Source organism: Narcine bancroftii, chromosome 9 (assembly GCF_036971445.1).
Source record: "Narcine bancroftii isolate sNarBan1 chromosome 9, sNarBan1.hap1, whole genome shotgun sequence".
Lineage (NCBI taxonomy): Eukaryota > Metazoa > Chordata > Chondrichthyes > Torpediniformes > Narcinidae > Narcine > Narcine bancroftii.
This window is the reverse complement of record NC_091477.1, coordinates 71,318,817-71,338,818: the sequence shown is the minus strand read 5'-3', so window position 1 is coordinate 71,338,818 and position 20,002 is coordinate 71,318,817. Positions and strand designations below refer to the sequence as shown.

The 20,002-nt window shown below is 40.3% G+C and overlaps 1 protein-coding gene across 5 annotated transcripts in view; it reads left to right on the top strand.

Moving 5' to 3' along the window:
* sap130b (Sin3A-associated protein b) overlaps nt 1–17,375 on the top strand; it is an 89,154-nt gene extending 71,779 nt beyond the window's left edge. For 4 of the 5 annotated variants that reach the window (XM_069896405.1, XM_069896403.1, XM_069896406.1 and 1 more), the window contains 2 exons: nt 10,166–10,279; nt 15,530–17,375. In XM_069896405.1, coding sequence (XP_069752506.1) covers nt 10,166–10,279; nt 15,530–15,688 — 273 coding nt within the window. In that variant the 3' untranslated portion in view covers nt 15,689–17,375. The remainder of the gene's footprint in view (nt 1–10,165; nt 10,280–15,529) is intronic. The other variant, XM_069896407.1, reaches the window with a different exon arrangement.
* The last annotated feature ends 2,627 nt before the right edge of the window (nt 17,376–20,002 follow it).

Below are 20,002 nucleotides of genomic sequence, written 5' to 3'. Positions count from 1 at the left end.
CCCTCAGGTCAGTCGAAGTCCCGAGCTCGGGACTACAAAAATGGCTCGCGGAGCCAAGCAAAAGTGTGCAACCGCGCATGCGCGAGAAGTCGCGCATGCGTGATGCGCAAGACAAAAAAAAACACTGATGGGAGGGGGGACCAGCTGAGGAGTCGATCTCCACAGCTGAGAATGACAGCCACAGCACAGCAGCAAGAAGAGAACATAGAAAACAACGAGAACAAGAAAGAAGAGAGTAAAAAGAAATCAAGGAAACAACAGATGACCAACCCAGAGGAAGAAGAAGAAGAACACAGAGAAATGGAAGAAGAAGGGAAAGGCAAGACAATGGATATATTTTTTTTTAAAGAATATATGGAATCAGTAAAAGAATGGCAATCACAAGAATTTAGTGAAATAAAATTAAGAATTAAAAGTACAGAAGAAAAAATGAATAGATTAGAGATGGTCATCTCAGATATAGGAAAAAGAGTGGACAAGGTGCAAGAACGAGAAACAGCCATAGAAATGGAAATAAAAGAGAAATTAGAAGAATCTAATAAAAAAGTTAAAGAGACACAAGAGCTGTTAGCTCAGAAGATAGATATAATGGAAAATTAAAATAGAAGAAATAATATAAAGATAGTGGGCCTTAAGGAAGATGAAGAAGGCAAGAATATGAGAGAATTTATAAAAGATTGGATCCCCAGGGTCCTAGGAAGACCAGAATTACAGGAAGAAATGGAAATAGAAAGGGCACATAGAACATTAGCCCCTAAACCACAGCCACAACAAAAACCAAGATCCATTTTAGTAAAATTCCTAAGATATACAATGAGAGAAAATATATTGGAGAAAGCAATGAAGAAAATAAGAGAAGACAAAAAGCCACTGGAATACAAAGGTCAAAAAACTTTTTTCTATCCAGACATAAGTTTTGAACTCCTGAAGAAGAGAAAGGAGTTTAATACAGCAAAAGCGATCCTATGGAAAAAAGGATATAAATTTATGCTAAAGTACCCAGCGGTACTTAAAATAGTTATTCCAGGGCAGCAAAACAGACTATTCTCGGATCCAGAGGAAACACGAAAATTTGCAGAACAACTGCAAGACAGACAGAGAGATGAAGACATGTAACGAGAGCAAAAATGACCACGAACTATATGTATGTGTGTATATGGGTATATATATATATATATATATATATATAGTGTGTATGTATATATGTGTGTACATGAGTGTTTGCGAATTTAAAGGAAAATATATAGAGTATAGATAAGAATTAATACGGGAAAGAAAGGGAAGAGAGAAGTAAGGAGGGAATTAAGAGAGTGACCTTTGTTGTATATGAAAATTGGAATCTTTTCTGGGGGGGCGGGGTGGGGAGGAGTTACGGTCACTGCAAAATCAGTTGATGCATGCGAGTGAATTCGCAAATCCAAATGGAGAGGGGAGATGTGGTTGCCCGACAAGGGATGAAGGGCAACTCAGGAAGGGGAGGGGATAGTGGAGTTAAAGAAATTTTAGATTGGAGAATAAGGGAAATGTTTGATGTTTTAGAAATGTTCTCTTATAAAGTGTTCCACACAAGAAAGCTGAAATGGATAAGAAGGAAAGGTGATGATGAGGAAACGGAAAGGAAAGATAAACAAAGTATGAAATGGCTATGTTGAACTATATGACTTTAAATATTAACGGAATACATAACCAAATCAAAAGGAAGAAACTGCTAAATTTACTGAAAAAAGAAAAAATTGATATAGCATTCGTGCAAGAAACACACTTAACTGAAATGGAGCACAAGAAATTAAAGAGAGATTGGATAGGACATGTAACAGCAGCGTCATATAATTCAAAAGCTAGAGGAGTAGCTATATTAATCAGTAAAAATGTACCAATTAAAATAGAAGAGGAAATAATAGATCCAGCAGGGAGATATGTAATGATAAAATGTCAGATATAATCGGAGTTTTGGAATTTACTCAATGTACATTCACCTAACGAAAAAGATCAAAAATTTATGCAAGATATTTTTTTGAAGATAGCAGACACGCAAGGGAACATACTAATAGGAGGGGATTTCCACCTTAATTTGGATTCAAACATGGACAAAACTGGGAAAAAAATTAACAGAAAGAACAAAGTAACCAAATTTATAATTAAATCGATGCAAGAAATGCAACTTTTGGATATATGGAGGAAACAACACCCAAAGGAAAAGGAATATTCATATTATTCGGGTAGACATAAAACATACTCAAGAATAGACCTATTCCTGTTATCAGCTCGCATGCAAGACAGAGTTAGAAAAACAGAATATAAAGCTAGAATATTATCGGACCACTCACCCCTGATATTGGCAATAGAGTTAGAGGACATCCCTCCAAGAATGTATAGATGGAGATTAAACTCCATGCTACTTAAAAGGCAGGATTTTAGAGAATTAATTGAAAGACAAATTAAAATGTACTTTGAAATAAATACGGAATCAGTGAAAGATAAGTTTATACTATGGGACGCAATGAAAGCGTTCATCAGAGGGCAAATAATAAGTTATGTAACCAAGATGAAGAAGGACTACAATCAGGAAACAGAGCAGTTGGAAAGGGAAATAGCAAATATAGAAAAAGAATTAGCAATGAAGGAAGACACAACTAAAAGAAGAGAATTGGCAGATAAAAAAAATAAAATATGAAACACTACAAACATATAAGGTGGAGAAGAACATAATGAAGACAAAACAGAAATATTATGAACTAGGAGAAAAAACGCACAAAATTCCAGCATGGCAGCTTAAGACGAAACAAACTAAGAGAATGGTATTGGCATCAAGGAAAAAAGACAAACAAATCACATATAATCCAACGGAGATTAATGAAAACTTCAGAGAATTCTATGAACAATTATACCAAACTGAAAACGAAGGGAAAGAAGACAAAATAGATGAATTTTTAACTAAAATTGAACTACCAAAATTACAAATAGAGGAACAAAATAAATTAACAGAACCATTTGAAATAGTAGAAATACTAGAGATAATTAAAAAAACTACCGAATAATAAAACACCAGGAGAGGATGGATTCCCAATAGAATTCTATAAAACATTTAAAGATTTATTAATTCCTCCCCTCCTGGAAGTAATCAACCAGATTGATAAAACACAAAGCTTACCAGATTCATGCAAAACAGCAATAATTACAGTAATACCAAAGACAGGGAAAGATCCACTCGCACCAGCGTCATATAGACCAATATCTTTACTTAACACAGATTATAAGATAATAGCTAAACTATTAGCAAACAGATTAGCCGACTATGTACCAAAAATAGTAAATCTACATCAAACTGGATTTATTAAAAAAAGACGCACAACAGACAATATTTGTAAATTTATTAACTTAATTCATGCAGTAGAAGGAAATAAAGCTCCAACAGTAGCGGTGGCTTTAGACGCAGGGAAGGCCTTTGACAGAGTAGAATGGAATTATTTATTCAAAGTACTACAAAAATTTAGTTTACCAGAGAAAAATATTAATTGAATTAAAGCATTATATAAGGGGCCATTGGCGAAAGTGACAGTAAATGGATATATAACAAAACAATTTAAATTAAGCAGATCATCAAGGCAGGGATGCCCACTATCACCTTTATTGTTCACATTAGCCATAGAACCACTAGCAGAACTGATAAGAACAGAAAATAAAATAAAAGGGATAAAAATATAAGACAAGGAATATAAAATCAGTTTATTTGCAGATGATGTTATAGTATACTTAACAGAACCTGAAATATCAATAAAAGAATTACATAAGAAATTGAAGGAATATGGAGAAGTGTTGGGATACAAGATTAAAGCAAATAAAAGTGAAGCAATGCCAATGAATAATGTGGATTTCTCAAAATTTAAGAAAGAATCACCATTCAGATGGCAAATGCAAGTAATACGATACCTAGGTCTACAAATAAATAAAAACCTCGGCCATCTATATAAACTCAATTATTATCCACTAATGAAAAAATTACAGGATGACTTAGAGCATTGGAAAGACTTACCATTAACACTAATAGGAAGGATAAACTGTATTAAAATGAACATTTTCCCAAGGATACAATACCTATTTCAGGCATTGCCAATACACTTGACGGAGAAATTCTTCAAGGAGTTAAAGAAAATAATAAGGTAATTTTTATGGAAAGGGGGGAAACCGAGGATAGCACTAGATAAATTAACAGAATGGTATAAACAAGGAGGCTTACAACTGCCAAACTTTAAAAATTATTATAGAGCCGCACAATTAAGATACCTATCAGATTTTTATCAAACAAGGGAAAAGCCAGATTGGACTAGATTAGAACTAGATAAATAGGGGAGAAGATACCAGAACATATATTATATAAATGGGATGAACGTAGGAATTCTCCAGTATTACATCATCTGCTCAATATTTGGAAGAAGATTCATGTAGAAAGGAATAAAACAAATTACCAACTACCAAAACTAATACTGACGCAAAATCAGCTAATCCCTTTTACAATAGATAACCTTTCCTTTAGAGAATGGGAGAAAAAAGGGATCAAAAGAATAGAAAATTGCTTTTCAGGAAATAAATTATCATCCTTTGAACAAATGAAGGATAAATATAATATAACTCATGATACAGTGTTGGCATACTACCAACTGAAATCCTACCTGAAGGACAAATTGGGAAGCAGTCTGAGGTTACCAGAGGGAAGTAATTTTGAATATGTGATTACAGACACAATGATAATCAAAAAATTTATAACTAACATGTATATTAAACTGCAAGAAAAGAAGAACAAGGAAACAAATGGTAAAACTAAACAAAAATGGGAACAAGATCTAAACATAAAGATAAAGAAGGAAACATGGGAGAAGTTATGCTCAGGAACTATGAGAAATACAATAAATACGAGGTTACGTATGATACAATAGAACTGGATACACAGGCTATATATTACACCTCAAAAGTTAAATAAATGGGACCCAACAGTATCTGACAGATGTTTTCGCTGTCAAAAGGAAATGGGAACAACAATTCATGCAATCTGGACATGTGAGGAAGTGAAAAGATTTTGGGAAGATCTAAACCAGATATTAAATAAAATCACAAAAAGCAATATACCAAAAAACCCAGAGATCTTCCTCCTAAGTAACATAAAAAACAAAGAATTTGGACTTGATTTGGATGGTGCACAAAAAAGATTTGTTAGGATAGCCCTAGCTGTAGCAAAAAAATGTATTATGTCAGCCTGGAAATTAGAAGATAACTTGAGAATACAACAATGGTATATAGAAATGAATAAATGTATTCCATTAGAAAAAATAACATATAATTTAAGAAATAATATTACAATATTTGAACAAATATGGGAGCCATACATGAAACACAATAGAGAAAACCTACCGGGGACATCTACCACCTAAAATGACAGAAGGAGAAGGGAATGAAAAGAATTGACTCAGTGGAAATTCTTGTTTGTTTTTATTGAGTGACAACATTGTTTGAGGGGTTTAATGTATCTTAGATTCTGAACTTTAAATGAATGGGAGGGGAGGTAGGGAGGGAGGGGGGGAGAAAACGACACTGTCGCGCATGCAGCCATCTTCAGCGCAAACTCCGGGAGATCCAAAATGAGTGGTGGACTAGCCTCGCCAAACGAACACAGCTCAGCGCGGACATTGGCGACTTCAGGGGTTTCTACGAGGCTCTAAAGGCTGTGTACGGCCCCTCACCCCAAGTCCAAAGCCCGCTGCGCAGCTCAGACGGCAAAGTCCTCCTCAGCGACAAGATCTCCATCCTCAACCGATGGTCAGAACACTTCCAATCTCTTTTCAGTGCCAACCGCTCAGTCCAAGATTCCGCCCTGCTCCAGCTCCTTCAACAGCCCCTAAGGCTAGAGCTGGATGAGGTTCCCACCCTGGATGAGACATATAAGGCAATCGAACAACTGAAAAGTGGCAAAGCAGCAGGTATGGATGGAATCCCCCCAGAAGTCTGGAAGGCTGGCGGCAAAACTCTGCATGCCAAACTGCATGAGTTTTTCAAGCTTTGTTGGGACCAAGGTAAACTGCCTCAGGATCTTCGTGATGCCACCATCATCACCCTGTACAAAAACAAAGGCGAGAAATCAGACTGCTCAAACTACAGGGGAATCACGTTGCTCTCCATTGCAGGCAAAATCTTCGCTAGGATTCTACTAAATAGAATAATACCTAGTGTCGCCAAGAATATTCTCCCAGAATCACAGTGCGGCTTTCGCGCAAACAGAGGAACCACTGACATGGTCTTTGCCCTCAGACAGCTCCAAGAAAAGTGCAGAGAACAAAACAAAGGACTCTACATCACCTTTGTTGACCTCACCAAAGCCTTCGACACCGTGAGCAGGAAAGGGCTTTGGCAAATACTAGAGCGCATCAGATGTCCCCCAAAGTTCCTCAACATGATTATCCAACTGCACGAAAACCAACAAGGTCGGGTCAGATACAGCAATGAGCTCTCTGAACCCTTCTCCATTAACAATGGCGTGAAGCAAGGCTGTGTTCTGGCACCAACCCTCTTTTCAATCTTCTTCAGCATGATGCTGAACCAAGCCATGAAAGACCCCAACAATGAAGACGCTGTTTACATCCGGTACCGCACGGATGGCAGTCTCTTCAATCTGAGGCGCCTGCAAGCTCACACCAAGACACAAGAGAAACTTGTCCGTGAACTACTCTTTGCAGATGATGCCGCTTTAGTTGCCCATTCAGAGCCAGCTCTTCAGCGCTTGACGTCCTGCTTTGCGGAAACTGCCAAAATGTTTGGCCTGGAAGTCAGCCTGAAGAAAACTGAGGTCCTCCATCAGCCAGCTCCCCACCATGACTACCAGCCCCCCCACATCTCCATCGGGCACACAAAACTCAAAACGGTCAACCAGTTTACCTATCTCGGCTGCACCATTTCATCAGATGCAAGGATCGACAATGAGATAGACAACAGACTCGCCAAGGCAAATAGCGCCTTTGGAAGACTACACAAAAGAGTCTGGAAAAACAACCAACTGAAAAACCTCACAAAGATAAGCGTATACAGAGCCGTTGTCATACCCACACTCCTGTTCGGCTCCGAATCATGGGTCCTCTACCGGCACCACCTACGGCTCCTAGAACGCTTCCACCAGCGTTGTCTCCGCTCCATCCTCAACATCCATTGGAGCGCTTACACCCCTAACGTCGAAGTACTCGAGATGGCAGAGGTCGACAGCATCGAGTCCACGCTTATGAAGATCCAGCTGCGCTGGATGGGTCACGTCTCCAGAATGGAGGACCATCGCCTTCCCAAGATCGTATTATAAGGCGAGCTCTCCACTGGCCACCGTGACAGAGGTGCACCAAAGAAAAGGTACAAGGACTGCCTAAAGAAAACTCTTGGTGCCTGCCACATTGACCACCACCAGTGGGCTGATAACGCCTCAAACCGTGCATCTTGGCGCCTCACAGTTTGGCGGGCAGCAACCTCCTTTGAAGAAGACCGCAGAGCCCACCTCACTGACAAAAGGCAAAGGAGGAAAAACCCAACACCCAACCCCAACCAACCAATTTTCCCTTGCAACCGCTGCAATCGTGTCTGCCTGTCCCGCATCGGATTTGTCAGCCACAAACGAGCCCGCAGCTGACGTGGACTTTTTACCCCCTCCATAAATCTTCGTCCGCGAAGCCAAGCCAAAGATATATTTGAAAAGGAAAATGTATGTATCTTGATCAATGTGGTTTATAGTGTGAAAAATTAAAAATTAAAAAAAAACACCTTTGCCACTCCCTGACATCTCAGTTCTGATACCCCTTCAGCCAGTTTCCAGCCAGTCTCGAACAGTCCACAGCCTGGCGTGAGTCCCCAACAGCAGTCTCCAGCAGCCCACAGCCTCCATGGGTTCCTCGTCTCGTCATAAGCCGTTCACCAAACCACAGAGCCCCTCATTGGTCTGCCACAGTGGTCACCATCCCGTGGGTTGTCTCCTCTGTTTCTGCTACTCAGACGAGGGGTGATCTTGTGCCAGTCCTCCATTCCCTGGAGTCTGCAACCCCTTGTGGCTGCTGCCGATCTCAGGCACTGCCATCTTGGGCGCAGACCCCGCAGTTACGTGATTTTAAATAAAACTACTGTCGGCTCCTTTAACGGGCTGTTCAAAGCATGAGCGGAGCTGACAGCAGTTGACTGGGTGGTTGGACCCCACAGGGGCCCTCTATGTCTGCTCCTCACTCCCTGTGGGTTCACACCAGCGGCAGTGCTGTCATTTTGTCAAAATTTGTAACACTGGTAGTGCTTGCTTATTCCATAAATTAAAGAGGGATTGAACAGAATGAGCAAATGACTGCAGTTTGAACTATTAACACAAAGGAGAATCATAAAACTGCAGATGGTGGAATCTTGAGCAAACAATTAGTTGCTGAAGGAACTCGGTGTGTCAGGCAGCATCCATAGGTAGAAATGGTTAGTCAACGTTTCGGGTTGTACCTTTTATCGAAATTAAAGTAGGAAGGGGAGATACCAAAAATATCAAGAGGGAACTCATCTTTGGGGGGGGGGCTAAGAGGGTGGGACCTCATGATTGAACAGTACAAGGCATTGGTGAGACCATAATGTGGAGAACCGTGTGCAGTTCTGGTCACCCAGCAATAGGGGATTCACCAGGATGTTTCTGATGTGATTGAGTTATAGGGAGATGTTAGATAGCTGGGCATTTATTTTCTAGGGCAAAGGAGGCTGAGGGAGTGACCTTATAGAGGTTGACAAAATTGTGAGGAAGATGGATAAAGTAAATGCTCAGACTTTTTCCCAAAGTAGATAATTCTAGTATTAATGGAGATAGTTCAGACTGAGAGAGGAAAGATTTTGGAGGAACCTGATGGGCCGATTTTTTTTCACTAAAATACATATCTGGAATAAGCTGCCAGAGGAAACTGTAGACGCGAGTACAGTAACAACATTCGGACAGATTTAGGGACTCAAGGATTTTAGAGGGATATGGACAAAATGCAGACAAATGGGATTAGCCAAGAATCCTAAATTAGTCAGTATAGAGACCAACTAGGCTGAAGGGAATGTTTTGTGTTGCATTATTCTATGACGAGGTGATGTGGTATAGGACAGAAGGTGGGAGAGGTGTCAAAAGAAATCCAGGTAAATCTAAGGATGAGGCGGAAATTAGCAGGAAATTGTCGATGTAGATTAGCAAGAAATTTTCTGTGATGTTCTCAGGGATGAGGAACTTCATCTATTGGGAGGATTCTTGAAAAGTTAGAACTCAAAAAATTAATATGTGACTTATTAAAGTATTTAAAGATGAAGATTTTTGATACAAAATACAGAGTGCTCTGTTCTCTCCAAGTTGGCCATTAGCAAGGTTGTAAATTTAACTAAAATCTTTTTTTTTAAAAACTGCAGTTGCTGAAAATTTGAAACAAAATAAAGAATGCTTAAAAAATCTTGGCATGTTGGTCAGAATCTGTGAAAAGGGAAAGGGGTTTGTGTTTCAGATGGAAAATCCTTAATCTGTTGAAAGGTCTTCAATCCAACATATCATCTGTTTCTCATACCACAGTTAGAGATTGTGTGTTCACAGAACATTAGAAGGGAGTGAACTCAGTTGTTTGAGTCTGGGAGTACCTGCTTATTTCATAAAATAAAGAGGGATTGAACAGTTACTCAAGAATGAGCAACTTCCAGACTTCTTCACTTTCTGAGGAGTTGTGAATAGAACATTATGTAGTCATCAGTGTATGTCCCCACTTATTGGCCCAGAGGACCCCAAACCCAGTAGCAATAGATATTCACCAAGACAAATGGATACTTAAACAAAAGTTGCTTTTAATTATCTTTAAACATGAAAACAGGATCACACTTTTAACTTTTCACTATTAACTAACTTAACCCCTTTCTAATCCTAAGCGCACGTATATGTAATATGTATGTAAATTTAGAAAAGTTCTTTGATTCACAGTCCAATCTCACTTCTCACTCCTCCAAGTTCACTGGTTGCAGTCAATTCTTATACTGTGCACAGAATTTAACATTTATGAATTTCACCAGGCTTTGGTGCATGAAAGGTGGTGGTGGAAGGGTGTTGAAATTTGAGCATCTTCCTTTCTATATTTTCTTGTTTCTTTCCCTGAAATCTTGACAGACTAGTTTGGAACATGATGTGTACAACAGATTGGCTTCGCTACAGGAAGGACTGATTCCAAAGAAGAAAGCAGCTGCGGATGATGACATGCATCGAATTAATGAGTTGATCCAGGTATGTGCATGTCCTGTGTAAGAACACAGCGGACATGGCACCTCAGTTATGTGTTGTGAGCAGGCTAAGTATTGGGCCATTATATTAAGACAACGCGATCAGTGCAATGCTCTTACAGCGCCAGGGACCCGGGTTCAAATCCACTGCTGTCTATAAGGAGTTTATACATTCTCCCTGTGTCTGCGTGGGATTCCTCTGGATGCTCCAGTTTTCTCCCAAGTTCCAAAGACACGTGGGGGTTAATAGGTTAATTGATCACATGGGAGTAATTGGATGGCACGGGTTCATGGGCCTGCAGGGCCTGTTACCACAAGTTCACACCACTTCCAGTTTTTCTCCAGTAAGTGAGTAAGAACAAGCAACTAGAATAATTTATTTGCAAGAAAAGGAAGAAGTTAATACATTAATGTAATTAACTAGACTAGAGGGAGCTATGTGAATCATTGGACCTGACCAACAAAGACTACCGATCTGGGATGAATTAAGGTTATCACGGTCCACTAAAGCATCTCTGATGATGATAGAAACTAGCAAGGAATCCTACCCCAGCAACCTCCTGGAAGTGGTAGAGAATTGTGATTGCTTGCTGTGATTTACTGTGATTGCTCCCTCTAGTCTGTCCAAGCTAGTAGATAAGGAGTTGTACAAGAGATTTGCTGCTCAAGCTCTATCCCAGCATGCTTACAAATTCTGTCAGCATAATGATCAAACATTCGTCCAGTGTTCTAGATTGATAGTCTGGAGGCGGATGTTCAAATCCTGTCATGTAGGAAAGTATAAATTTAATTCATTAGTTCTGTAATTTAAAGTTAGAATTGATGATGGCAACCACAAAAACAAACTAACGTCCTGTGGGGAGGGAAATCTGCAGTCCTTGTCCTGCCAGGTCTACACCTGATCTGTGACATGATTTTCAACTCCCCTTTGGACAAATGTAAGGATATGGGCCAAACACAGGTAAGGCGGAACTAGTGTGGGTGGAACATTTTGGTCAAGGTGAGCAAGTTGGTCCAAGGGCCTATTTCTACACTGTATGTCTCTGTGACTCTAAAATGGCTGGACAAGCCAAGGGAATGATTTGTTGACATTACCTGTTTTTTCACGAATGAATAAAACTGAATGCGGCGTCAAAGTGTGCAACTGGCTGACCTGTCGTGACGGCAAGTTATGAATTAGAATAAATTGTTTTTTTAAATGGGAAATTGGTATACCTTCTTGAAACAAAATTGTTACTAACAGATTTGATGTTAAAGCAATTCACTAATGTATTTTTAGAGAAAGAAGTTTTTTTATCCCATCCGGCCTATACAAGGCTGCAGTCCCACATCAGTGTTATCACCCGACCTCAGCAATAGCCTAGCATAATACTACGATGCATCAAACTACTACTTAAAGAGACTTGCCTCCTATTTCATAGATGGACAATAAATCTCGGATTCCAGGATGAAATAAAGTATTGAGGAAATTTGGCCAGGTAGCTGGATAAAATGAGTCTGAGTGAGGATGTTCTGGTTGATGGGCTATGTACATGTTCATTTCCAGTTGGTGTTACAACTTGAAAACTTGATGTGAAGATAAAGGCTTACACTCTGCACTGGATGTCCTAAAGTGCCAAATTTGACTGCTTCAGATGTTGTTTTGAAATAAGGTGAAAATCTCTTGTTTTCCTTCCACCATGCACTATTTAAAATGGTGTGATTTCTGGAAAGTTTCCATTGGATTACAACAAGAGTAGGAATGAACATCAAAATTTAAAATAAAGTGGAATTCTGAGAATTTAAAAGAAAGAAAATACTGGAAATGCTCAGTTCAGGCAATGACTGCAAAAGAGAAGCTGTTAATGTTTGAGGATTGAGTCAGATGGAAGTTGATGGGCATGCATTAGAATAACCTTCAGGACTCGATCGGAGGAAGGACAGGGATAATGGACTGATGGCATTGAGCTGAGCCAGTATGGATTCTGTGAACTGAAAGGTTTTCTTTGTCATAATTGAGAAAGAGAAATTTTAAAAAAGTTTAGTTAAAGAGTGATTGGATGAATAGATAGGACAAAGTGAATACCTGTGATAGGTTGAGTGTGGAACTTTGTGGGAATGAGGCTTCTGATCAAATGTGATAGAGTGGCAACTAAAAGGTAAGTTACACTTTTTTTAGCAGTGTTGGTAATAGGTTTGTGCTAATGGGTCCTTGATGGATGAGGTATACCAAGTGGGTTGGAGAACCTCTTTCGGTGATGTAGGCCTCCCTACTGTCTAACCAGTAGAGTAGATTTTGCATCTCAAATTTTCTGATTATATGCTGTGAACCCATTCTCATCATCCCTCTCCTTGTTCCCTCTTGCACAGTGCAGTCTCTTTGATTCCTTTGCCACTTCCCAATGACAAGAGTAATTAGCCCACCACCACACTCTGGGATGTAGGAGCACCTGAGCTAAACCCATATGGTCTTGGGGAGAACTTGTAAACTCCACACAGACAGCAGCCATGGTCGAGTGAATTCAGAGCTACGAGGCAATGGCTTTACTAGCTACATCATTGCTGACCTGGAACCAGTGGAAGTTGTGTATTTAGATTTCCAAAGGGCATGTAGAAGGAAGCACAATTAAAATGTTCAAAAGGCCCTTTGGCAGATATATGGACAGCTGGGCTTTGAAGGATATGGACCAAATGTAGGCAAATGGGACTACTCCAGATGCTGATTTGATCAGCATGGATGCCTCAAAAAGTGGTAATGCAAAAACATATAAACACACAACCAGACATAACACTGTGTGTGTGTGTGTGTATGTGTGTATTATATTTATTTATTGTTTAATGAATAGTAGTCTCAGAAGGTTAATATGTGCTGTTCATTCACTCGTTCAGCATTGGAGAGAAGCAATTTCTCAGCCTGGTGGTTCTGACTGATATTCCTGTATCTTTCCCAATGGGAGTAGCTGAAAGATGCCGTGTGCTAGGTGTTGGGGCTCTTCAATGATTTTGCATGTCCTCTTTGGACAACAATACTAGTAGATGACAATTCACAGAATCCATGAATGATCCTCTCTGCAGTTCTTATGGTCCTGCGGATTGACCTCCAATCCAGTTCTCTACTGCAAATGTGCCACAATGTGATGCAGCCAGCCATGAGGCTCTCGATAGAGTTCTTGTAGAAAGTTGACATGATGGTGACTGGTAGCCTTGACCACTTCAGTCTTCTCAGAAAGTGCAATTGCTATTGTGCTTTCCTGACAAATGAGGAGGTGTTGAGGTCCAGCATAGGTCACAGGTTGAGGTGTCCAAAGAACTTGGTGCTCTCTATTCTCTCTGCCACTGAGTTATTAATGTGTGGTGGAGGGAGGTCATTTCTGGTCCTCCTGAAGTCCACGATCATCTCCTTTGTCTTGTCTGCATTGAAACTCAGGTTGCTATTCTCGCACCATGAGATTTTCCCACTCTTCTCTGCAGTGCAACTGATCATTGTTGCTGATGAGGCCAAATACTATTGTGTCATCTTCAGAGATTACTCTTTTGGAGCTGGATCTGGTATTACAGTCGTGAACAGTAGTGAGCTGAGCACAAGGCCCTAAGGTGCTCAAGTGCTCAGCGTGACAGTATTCAATGTTCTGCTGCCAACACAGACAGGCTTTGTTCTTTCTGTTAGGAAGTCCAGAATCCAGTTACAGAGAGGTGTTGAGTCCCAGTGAGAACAGCTTCTCCACCAGCACCTGGGGAATGATTGTATTAAATGCGGAAATTGATGAAAAGCAGTCTAGCATATGAGGTGTCATTCAGATGGGTCAGGACAGAATAGAGGGACATCATCAGCGGAACAGTTTCACCTGTTGGCAAACTGAAATGGGTCCGGCATCTTGGAAGTGTGCTTTGATGCTTTCCATCACCAAATGCTCGAAGCATTTCATAATGATGGAGGTCGGTGCCACAGGCCAGTAGTCATTGAGTCATCTTCAGTACTGAGATGATGGTAGCTACTTTAAAACCTGTGGGGACAATGGAGCTGCAGTGAAATGCTGAAGATGTCCATGAGGATCTCAGTCAGTTGGTCTGTGCAGTCCTTGATGCTAAGTAATGGCTTGTGATATCTTGTCTTGGGTATGATTCCTGGGAACTGAGTTTGAGGGAAGAATAAGCAGAATGAGAGATAATCCTATTGAGACAGGTAAAAATTTCGAGAAGCCTTACAAGCTTGATGTGGTTCAGGACAGTCTAACATTAGACAGCAGTACTGGGATAAAAGAAGAGGGAATCATTATGGTTGCAAATCTTTTAAAATCAATATTCTTTGATGGTTCTGGATGCAGTAATTAAAGATGTCTATAGCTGTACACAAAACTTCCCACGTACCAAAGACACTTGGGGTTGGTAGGTTAATTGGTCACATGGGTGTATTTGGGCAGTGCAAGCTAGTGGGCCAGAAGGGCCCATTACTTTGCTATATTGCTAAATTTTTTAAAAATGGCGGTCTTAAGGGGACTAGGTCAAAGGTCAGCTCTGACCTTGTTGAATGGTTCGAGGGGCTCAAGAGGTAGTTTAGCCTATTGCTGTTGTATGGTTTTTCACTGCTTTTAGGATAGCGCACGTCTAGTGGGGAGGGATAATTTAAGGCCGAGACAATAACCACGATTATTTACGTAATGTAATTTTTAAATACATTATATGCAGCTTTACGAATTGAATTGAATTAGATTATACAACTGTTTCTCAACTCTTTTCCTTGCCAGCTGCCCCTCCACTGATCATTCTCAACTTGCTGCTATGTTCTTTTGTTGAAGAACCTGAGTCAGAACCAAGTATGTGAATGATCTAAAAATGGGGAGGAGGAGGGTTGTCACTAGGTCCTTTGTGGAAACCTCTGAGTAGAGCATGTGTTCTGCAGTCTTGCTTCACTGGAGCCTCTTCCTGATGGGACTATTCAAATAAAATGCTTTCTCTTGACCATTCTATATAAAAGCGTTAAACTGACTAGCATTGGGACCCTGCAGAAGCATAGTGCAAAGCAGCCAATGAGTGATGGCAAACAAAGAACTGCTGGAGGAACTTAACAAGTTAGACAGCATACATGGGTTGAAATGGTCGGACAATGTTTCAGGTCGGGACCCTTTATCAAGACGAACCTAAAAATGTAAAATTAAATAGATAAATGAGTGGGTGCAGGTGTGGTTTATCCATCCCCGAGTCAGCTGTGCTGCACGTGGGTGTCAGTGGAACTAGTCATTTCTCTTACTATAACACAGCGTTGTTCTATTCACAGGGGAACATGCAACGCTGCAAACTGGTCATAGACCAGATCACCGAGGCCAAGGATACCATGATGAAGGTTCTGGATCACAAGGACAGAGTTCTAAAACTTCTCAACAAAAACGGCACCGTCAAGAAGGTGTCCAAGTTAAAGAGAAAAGAAAAGTCATAATGTTTCAAAGTGGGTAGTAACCATTTTAAAGCCACTGTATAGATGTTTTAGTTTGGTATTTGAATAAAACCAGTGTTTGCAGATAATGGATAGGCTCCGCAAGATGTGAACACTGCTGCACTGTGTTTCACAGTGAATGGAAGTGCCCACCTTCCCAATAGCACTTCCTTGGTTGATCTAATGAGTCGTCAGAGCTTCGCACTAAAATTGTGGCAACCTGCAACAAAAACCTGACAGCAGACTACCAAGCAATGTTGACTAATAAGCATGTCTTCCACCTCCTTCACTTTGGTGTACCACACCAGTCAGCAGCAACAGATTGGCAAGCAGTTCTTCCCGTTCGTTTTCTTTTAATCTTGGGAGTAGGAAGTTTTATACGAATTTATTGTTCATGATCTCTCCTTGGCAGCACCCCGTTGCTTCTGTTGGTTTTCAGTGGTTAAGATCAAGGTGTTTCAGGTGAGCAACCCCAGTTGTTGATGGACTAGCTATAGGTTTGGATGGAAGAAAGATCAAAGTCCTGCAGACAAATTTGGGGTCTCTCCCCTGACTGAGGAAGAGGCCCCTCTGGGGAAGATGACCAAAATGATTTTCGATTTGTCCCTCAAAGAATGTGCATCTTGGTGCTTATGAAACATGATGCAAGATTTCCCCCACCTTCCACCCCCCAGTCCACCCCTCAAAATTTGTCTGTGCAGTAACGGCAGGAGTAACTCGAGCTGTTTCGAATATTTTCTCAATGAGAAAAGGAAAAGTCCCTAAAATTTTAATTCTTCATCTTGGGAATAAATGGTGTGTTTGCTAATCAAAATTTCTTGCTCATGGGTTTGTTGTGACTTTCCAGAAGGAGTGTAAATTTGCTGCATATTGGCTTTGTGTTGAATGGTCCACACATTGTGCAGAGTGGCCAGGGTGAACTGACGGAACAGGGTCCTGTCACAATACTGTTGTAGAACATTTCCACTTCAGGTTACTATATTGGTAAAGATTCTAATCATGTGGTGATCTTTCTATCATCAGAAATTATATTTAAAAAGTGGAATAACTAGGTTTTTTTATATTTAAAGAATAAAAGAAGCTTGCACGATTCTTGATCAGAATCTCTGTAAGCTGCCATGGCAGGTTTTTTTTTGCCCATCCATCACTTCTTTCCACCTATTATGTGTTTGATGTTTGGACCAGCAGTGTTTGTAACCAAGGAAGGTATTCAAGCCCAAACTGCTGTTTTTGTGTGTGGTGATGTTTGCGATGTTTGTAGTTTGTGATGCAGTTTCTTGTACATACGCACTTGCAAATCATTAATAAACAGTGCAGGCTTTTATACCAACGACACAAAACCTGACTAGTAAACGAGCATGAGTTGATTTGCACCTCCTTGCGTGTATGTATTCTGTTTTCAAAGTTGGTACTATGATAAAGTGGAAAACACAACGTTCCATGATTGTTAGCTCTCAAATCTCCATAGAATCTTGAACTGATCATAATTCACCATACACGTGACTCAAATTGTGGTGCTTTCACTGGTTCAATTGCCAAACTGAAATTAACCCACCTTTTTCAAATATTTTCTGTTTTATTAGCTACTTGTCTACTCGTGAAAATATATTATCTTTAGGTTTAAATTCATGCTAAAATTTTGGAGAAAATAATTTTGTTTTAAACTGATAAAACTGTTTAGAAAATAAAACCAGACAGAATTAGCATTTTCATTCATTTTGCTGTTCCTCATTTTTATGGTGAATATAGTCTGGAGCAATTTCATTCATGCATGGTTGCACTTGTGAGCAAAGTTACTCCACTGACCTGGCAGAGATTGATACATTTCTACTGCGTAAGTGTTCTTAGTATCAAATTCAATGTAGCTTCACCATTGAAACTGAAAGTTGATTTAAATAGATCTGTTGACTTTTGGGAACAGTAGTTAAAAAAAAAACATCAGAACAAGTAAAAACTGCAAAATTCAACCCCTAATCTTCAATCCCATGAACTCCAATCTTCAATAATAGCCCCTTCTGTGACCTGTATCTTTAGAAGGCATTTCTTAACAAGTAAATCCAAGCCTCCCCATCTCATTCTTAGCTTTCTTACTTGGTTCATATCAACCAAATACATTGCATCACATTGGCTCCAGAATTTACTAGTTTGTTATCCTCAGAAAAACCTAATGACAGAATTGGATTGAATTAAAGTTGATGTCTGTTCCCAGTTCCACTCCATCCCTGTCTTGATTCCAGTTTTCTCTCAACTTCACCTCTTTAATTCAACTCACCCATAACATCTCATGAAATGCCTTGGTGGTCAATCACTTCCTTCCTTGCTGAGCTACTCGTGGAACCTTGGCATCTCCTATTTATAGAGTATGTTGTAAGACTGCAAGAAACATGAAAGGTTTGAACCTTTTAAACAGCAAGGTTCCCATTGTTATCTGCCCTGAATTTCTGTACATCCTCCTTTCTCACCACTGACAGCTGCAATTTGAGTTTTATCAAAATCCAGTCACACATCTCCCACCTCTTCCCTTTAAGATTCTTCACCAAACATTTTTTGCCTTGCCAAACACCTTGTTTGCCACTTGAAGTGGGTTAACACTTTTTAAAAAAATTGGTTAGAAATGGAAGTTCCCTAGTTGTCCTGCGTCTCACCGAACAGCTTGATTGGAGTTCCTACCCTCAAAGTAGACTCATTGAATAAAGTCTACCTGTTGCTGGAAACCTGCGTTTCTGTTCCAACTTGTCAGTCTCTTGAATGGCCCAAACACTACATATAATTAATGGTTGTGAAATGGAGTGCCCGTATTGGAGACAGATCTGGTGATCATTTGTATACTTCTCGATTAAGCTGGTTTACCTGGGTAGTTGAAGAATTCCTGAGAGCCTGCTGTTAAAAGGTAGTGCAATAGGATCTTTAAAATTTAGAAACAGATGGATTGAAATTAATATCTCCTTTTAAAGATGGGAATGTTTCACTTCATTGCTGCCCCATGTTATATGCTTCAGCTCGATACTGGCTTGAATGTTGGGCTTAACCTGTGAAGGAGAGGAAGGTGAACCTTTATAGTTTGTGCAGTTCTCAGAGAGTTAAAAGCCTCCTGTGTAGAACAGAAGAATGGGCAGCCAACTTCATTATGAACCAATTTTTGGAGGGTGCCACAAACAAGATGGGTAATGGTCTGTGAAGTTTGCTGAAGATGCAATGACCGATCTCACAACAAATTAGTCTGGTATAAGACATTAGCCCAATTAAGCGTTCTCTCAGCTTCACAAAGCAACAATAATAAATAAAGAAGTTAGCACACATTACTCTAGACTCGAGGTTTCAGAGGGCTTGTAAATTCAAAGCAACACCATACAAGTGTGAGTTGAGAAGCAATTGATCTGAGACATCTCTCATGGAACTCGAGGCCTTGGAAAAAGGCAAAAGAGCTTTCTGTTCTGCAGAATCTCTAGGTTAAGACAGTAAAATGCCCCAGTGATGCGACTACTTGGTCCTATTATGAACTTTCAAGAGCTATTAGTTCCAAGCTCCTCTGTACCTAACTGCTACCTAACTGAAGTGGAAACGGAGTTGATGCTGTGGCAGCCATCAGTGTAGATGGAATGGATGAAAATAGCTAATAGGGATTGAATCTGAATATAGTCCTGTCTCGATGGAAGGATGGTCTTGGAAACCGGGTTTAACAAGCCCTGAAACAATTGCAGGGAGAGCCCGTGTCCGAGATTCGAACAGGAAGCCGCGTCTGATTGAGACAGATCACCTTGTGACTTGACAGGTGAGTGGCACTATTCCTGGGCTGGGTGTGGGTTGTGTCTCCTGCAAATAAGGAGCTGGGGAACTTGACAAGGGCAGGTGATGTAGCTGATGAAACAGGCTGTGGATTTTGTGAAAGGTGAAGATGTGAGGAAAGTTATGCAGCAGCATAAATTGAAGTGACTATGAGTAGGTAGAAGCTGGGGGGAAGAATGATCTCATTACCAACCTGGACTGAAAATTCAGCTCAGGACTGACCGGTTCCCAATTCTGTCCACTGCTTATTCATCATGCAGCATTGAACAGACCTATAACATTCCAGGTACTGACTACCCTCTGAATGAAAGCATCCCCTTTGGGTCTCTTAATCTTCCCTATCAGAAACCTATGCCCTCTGGTTGTAAGTTGTTGAGAGAGTCGGTGTTGGGGAACACAAGGAGGATGTTGGAACCCACCCACCTTATATTGCAGCTTTTGAGCTGAATAAAGTTTTAATTAATCCTGCAGATGGTGAACTGAGAGACCAGAAGAGAGTCATGAATCTAATTCCTGGGAAGAGAAGGTTGT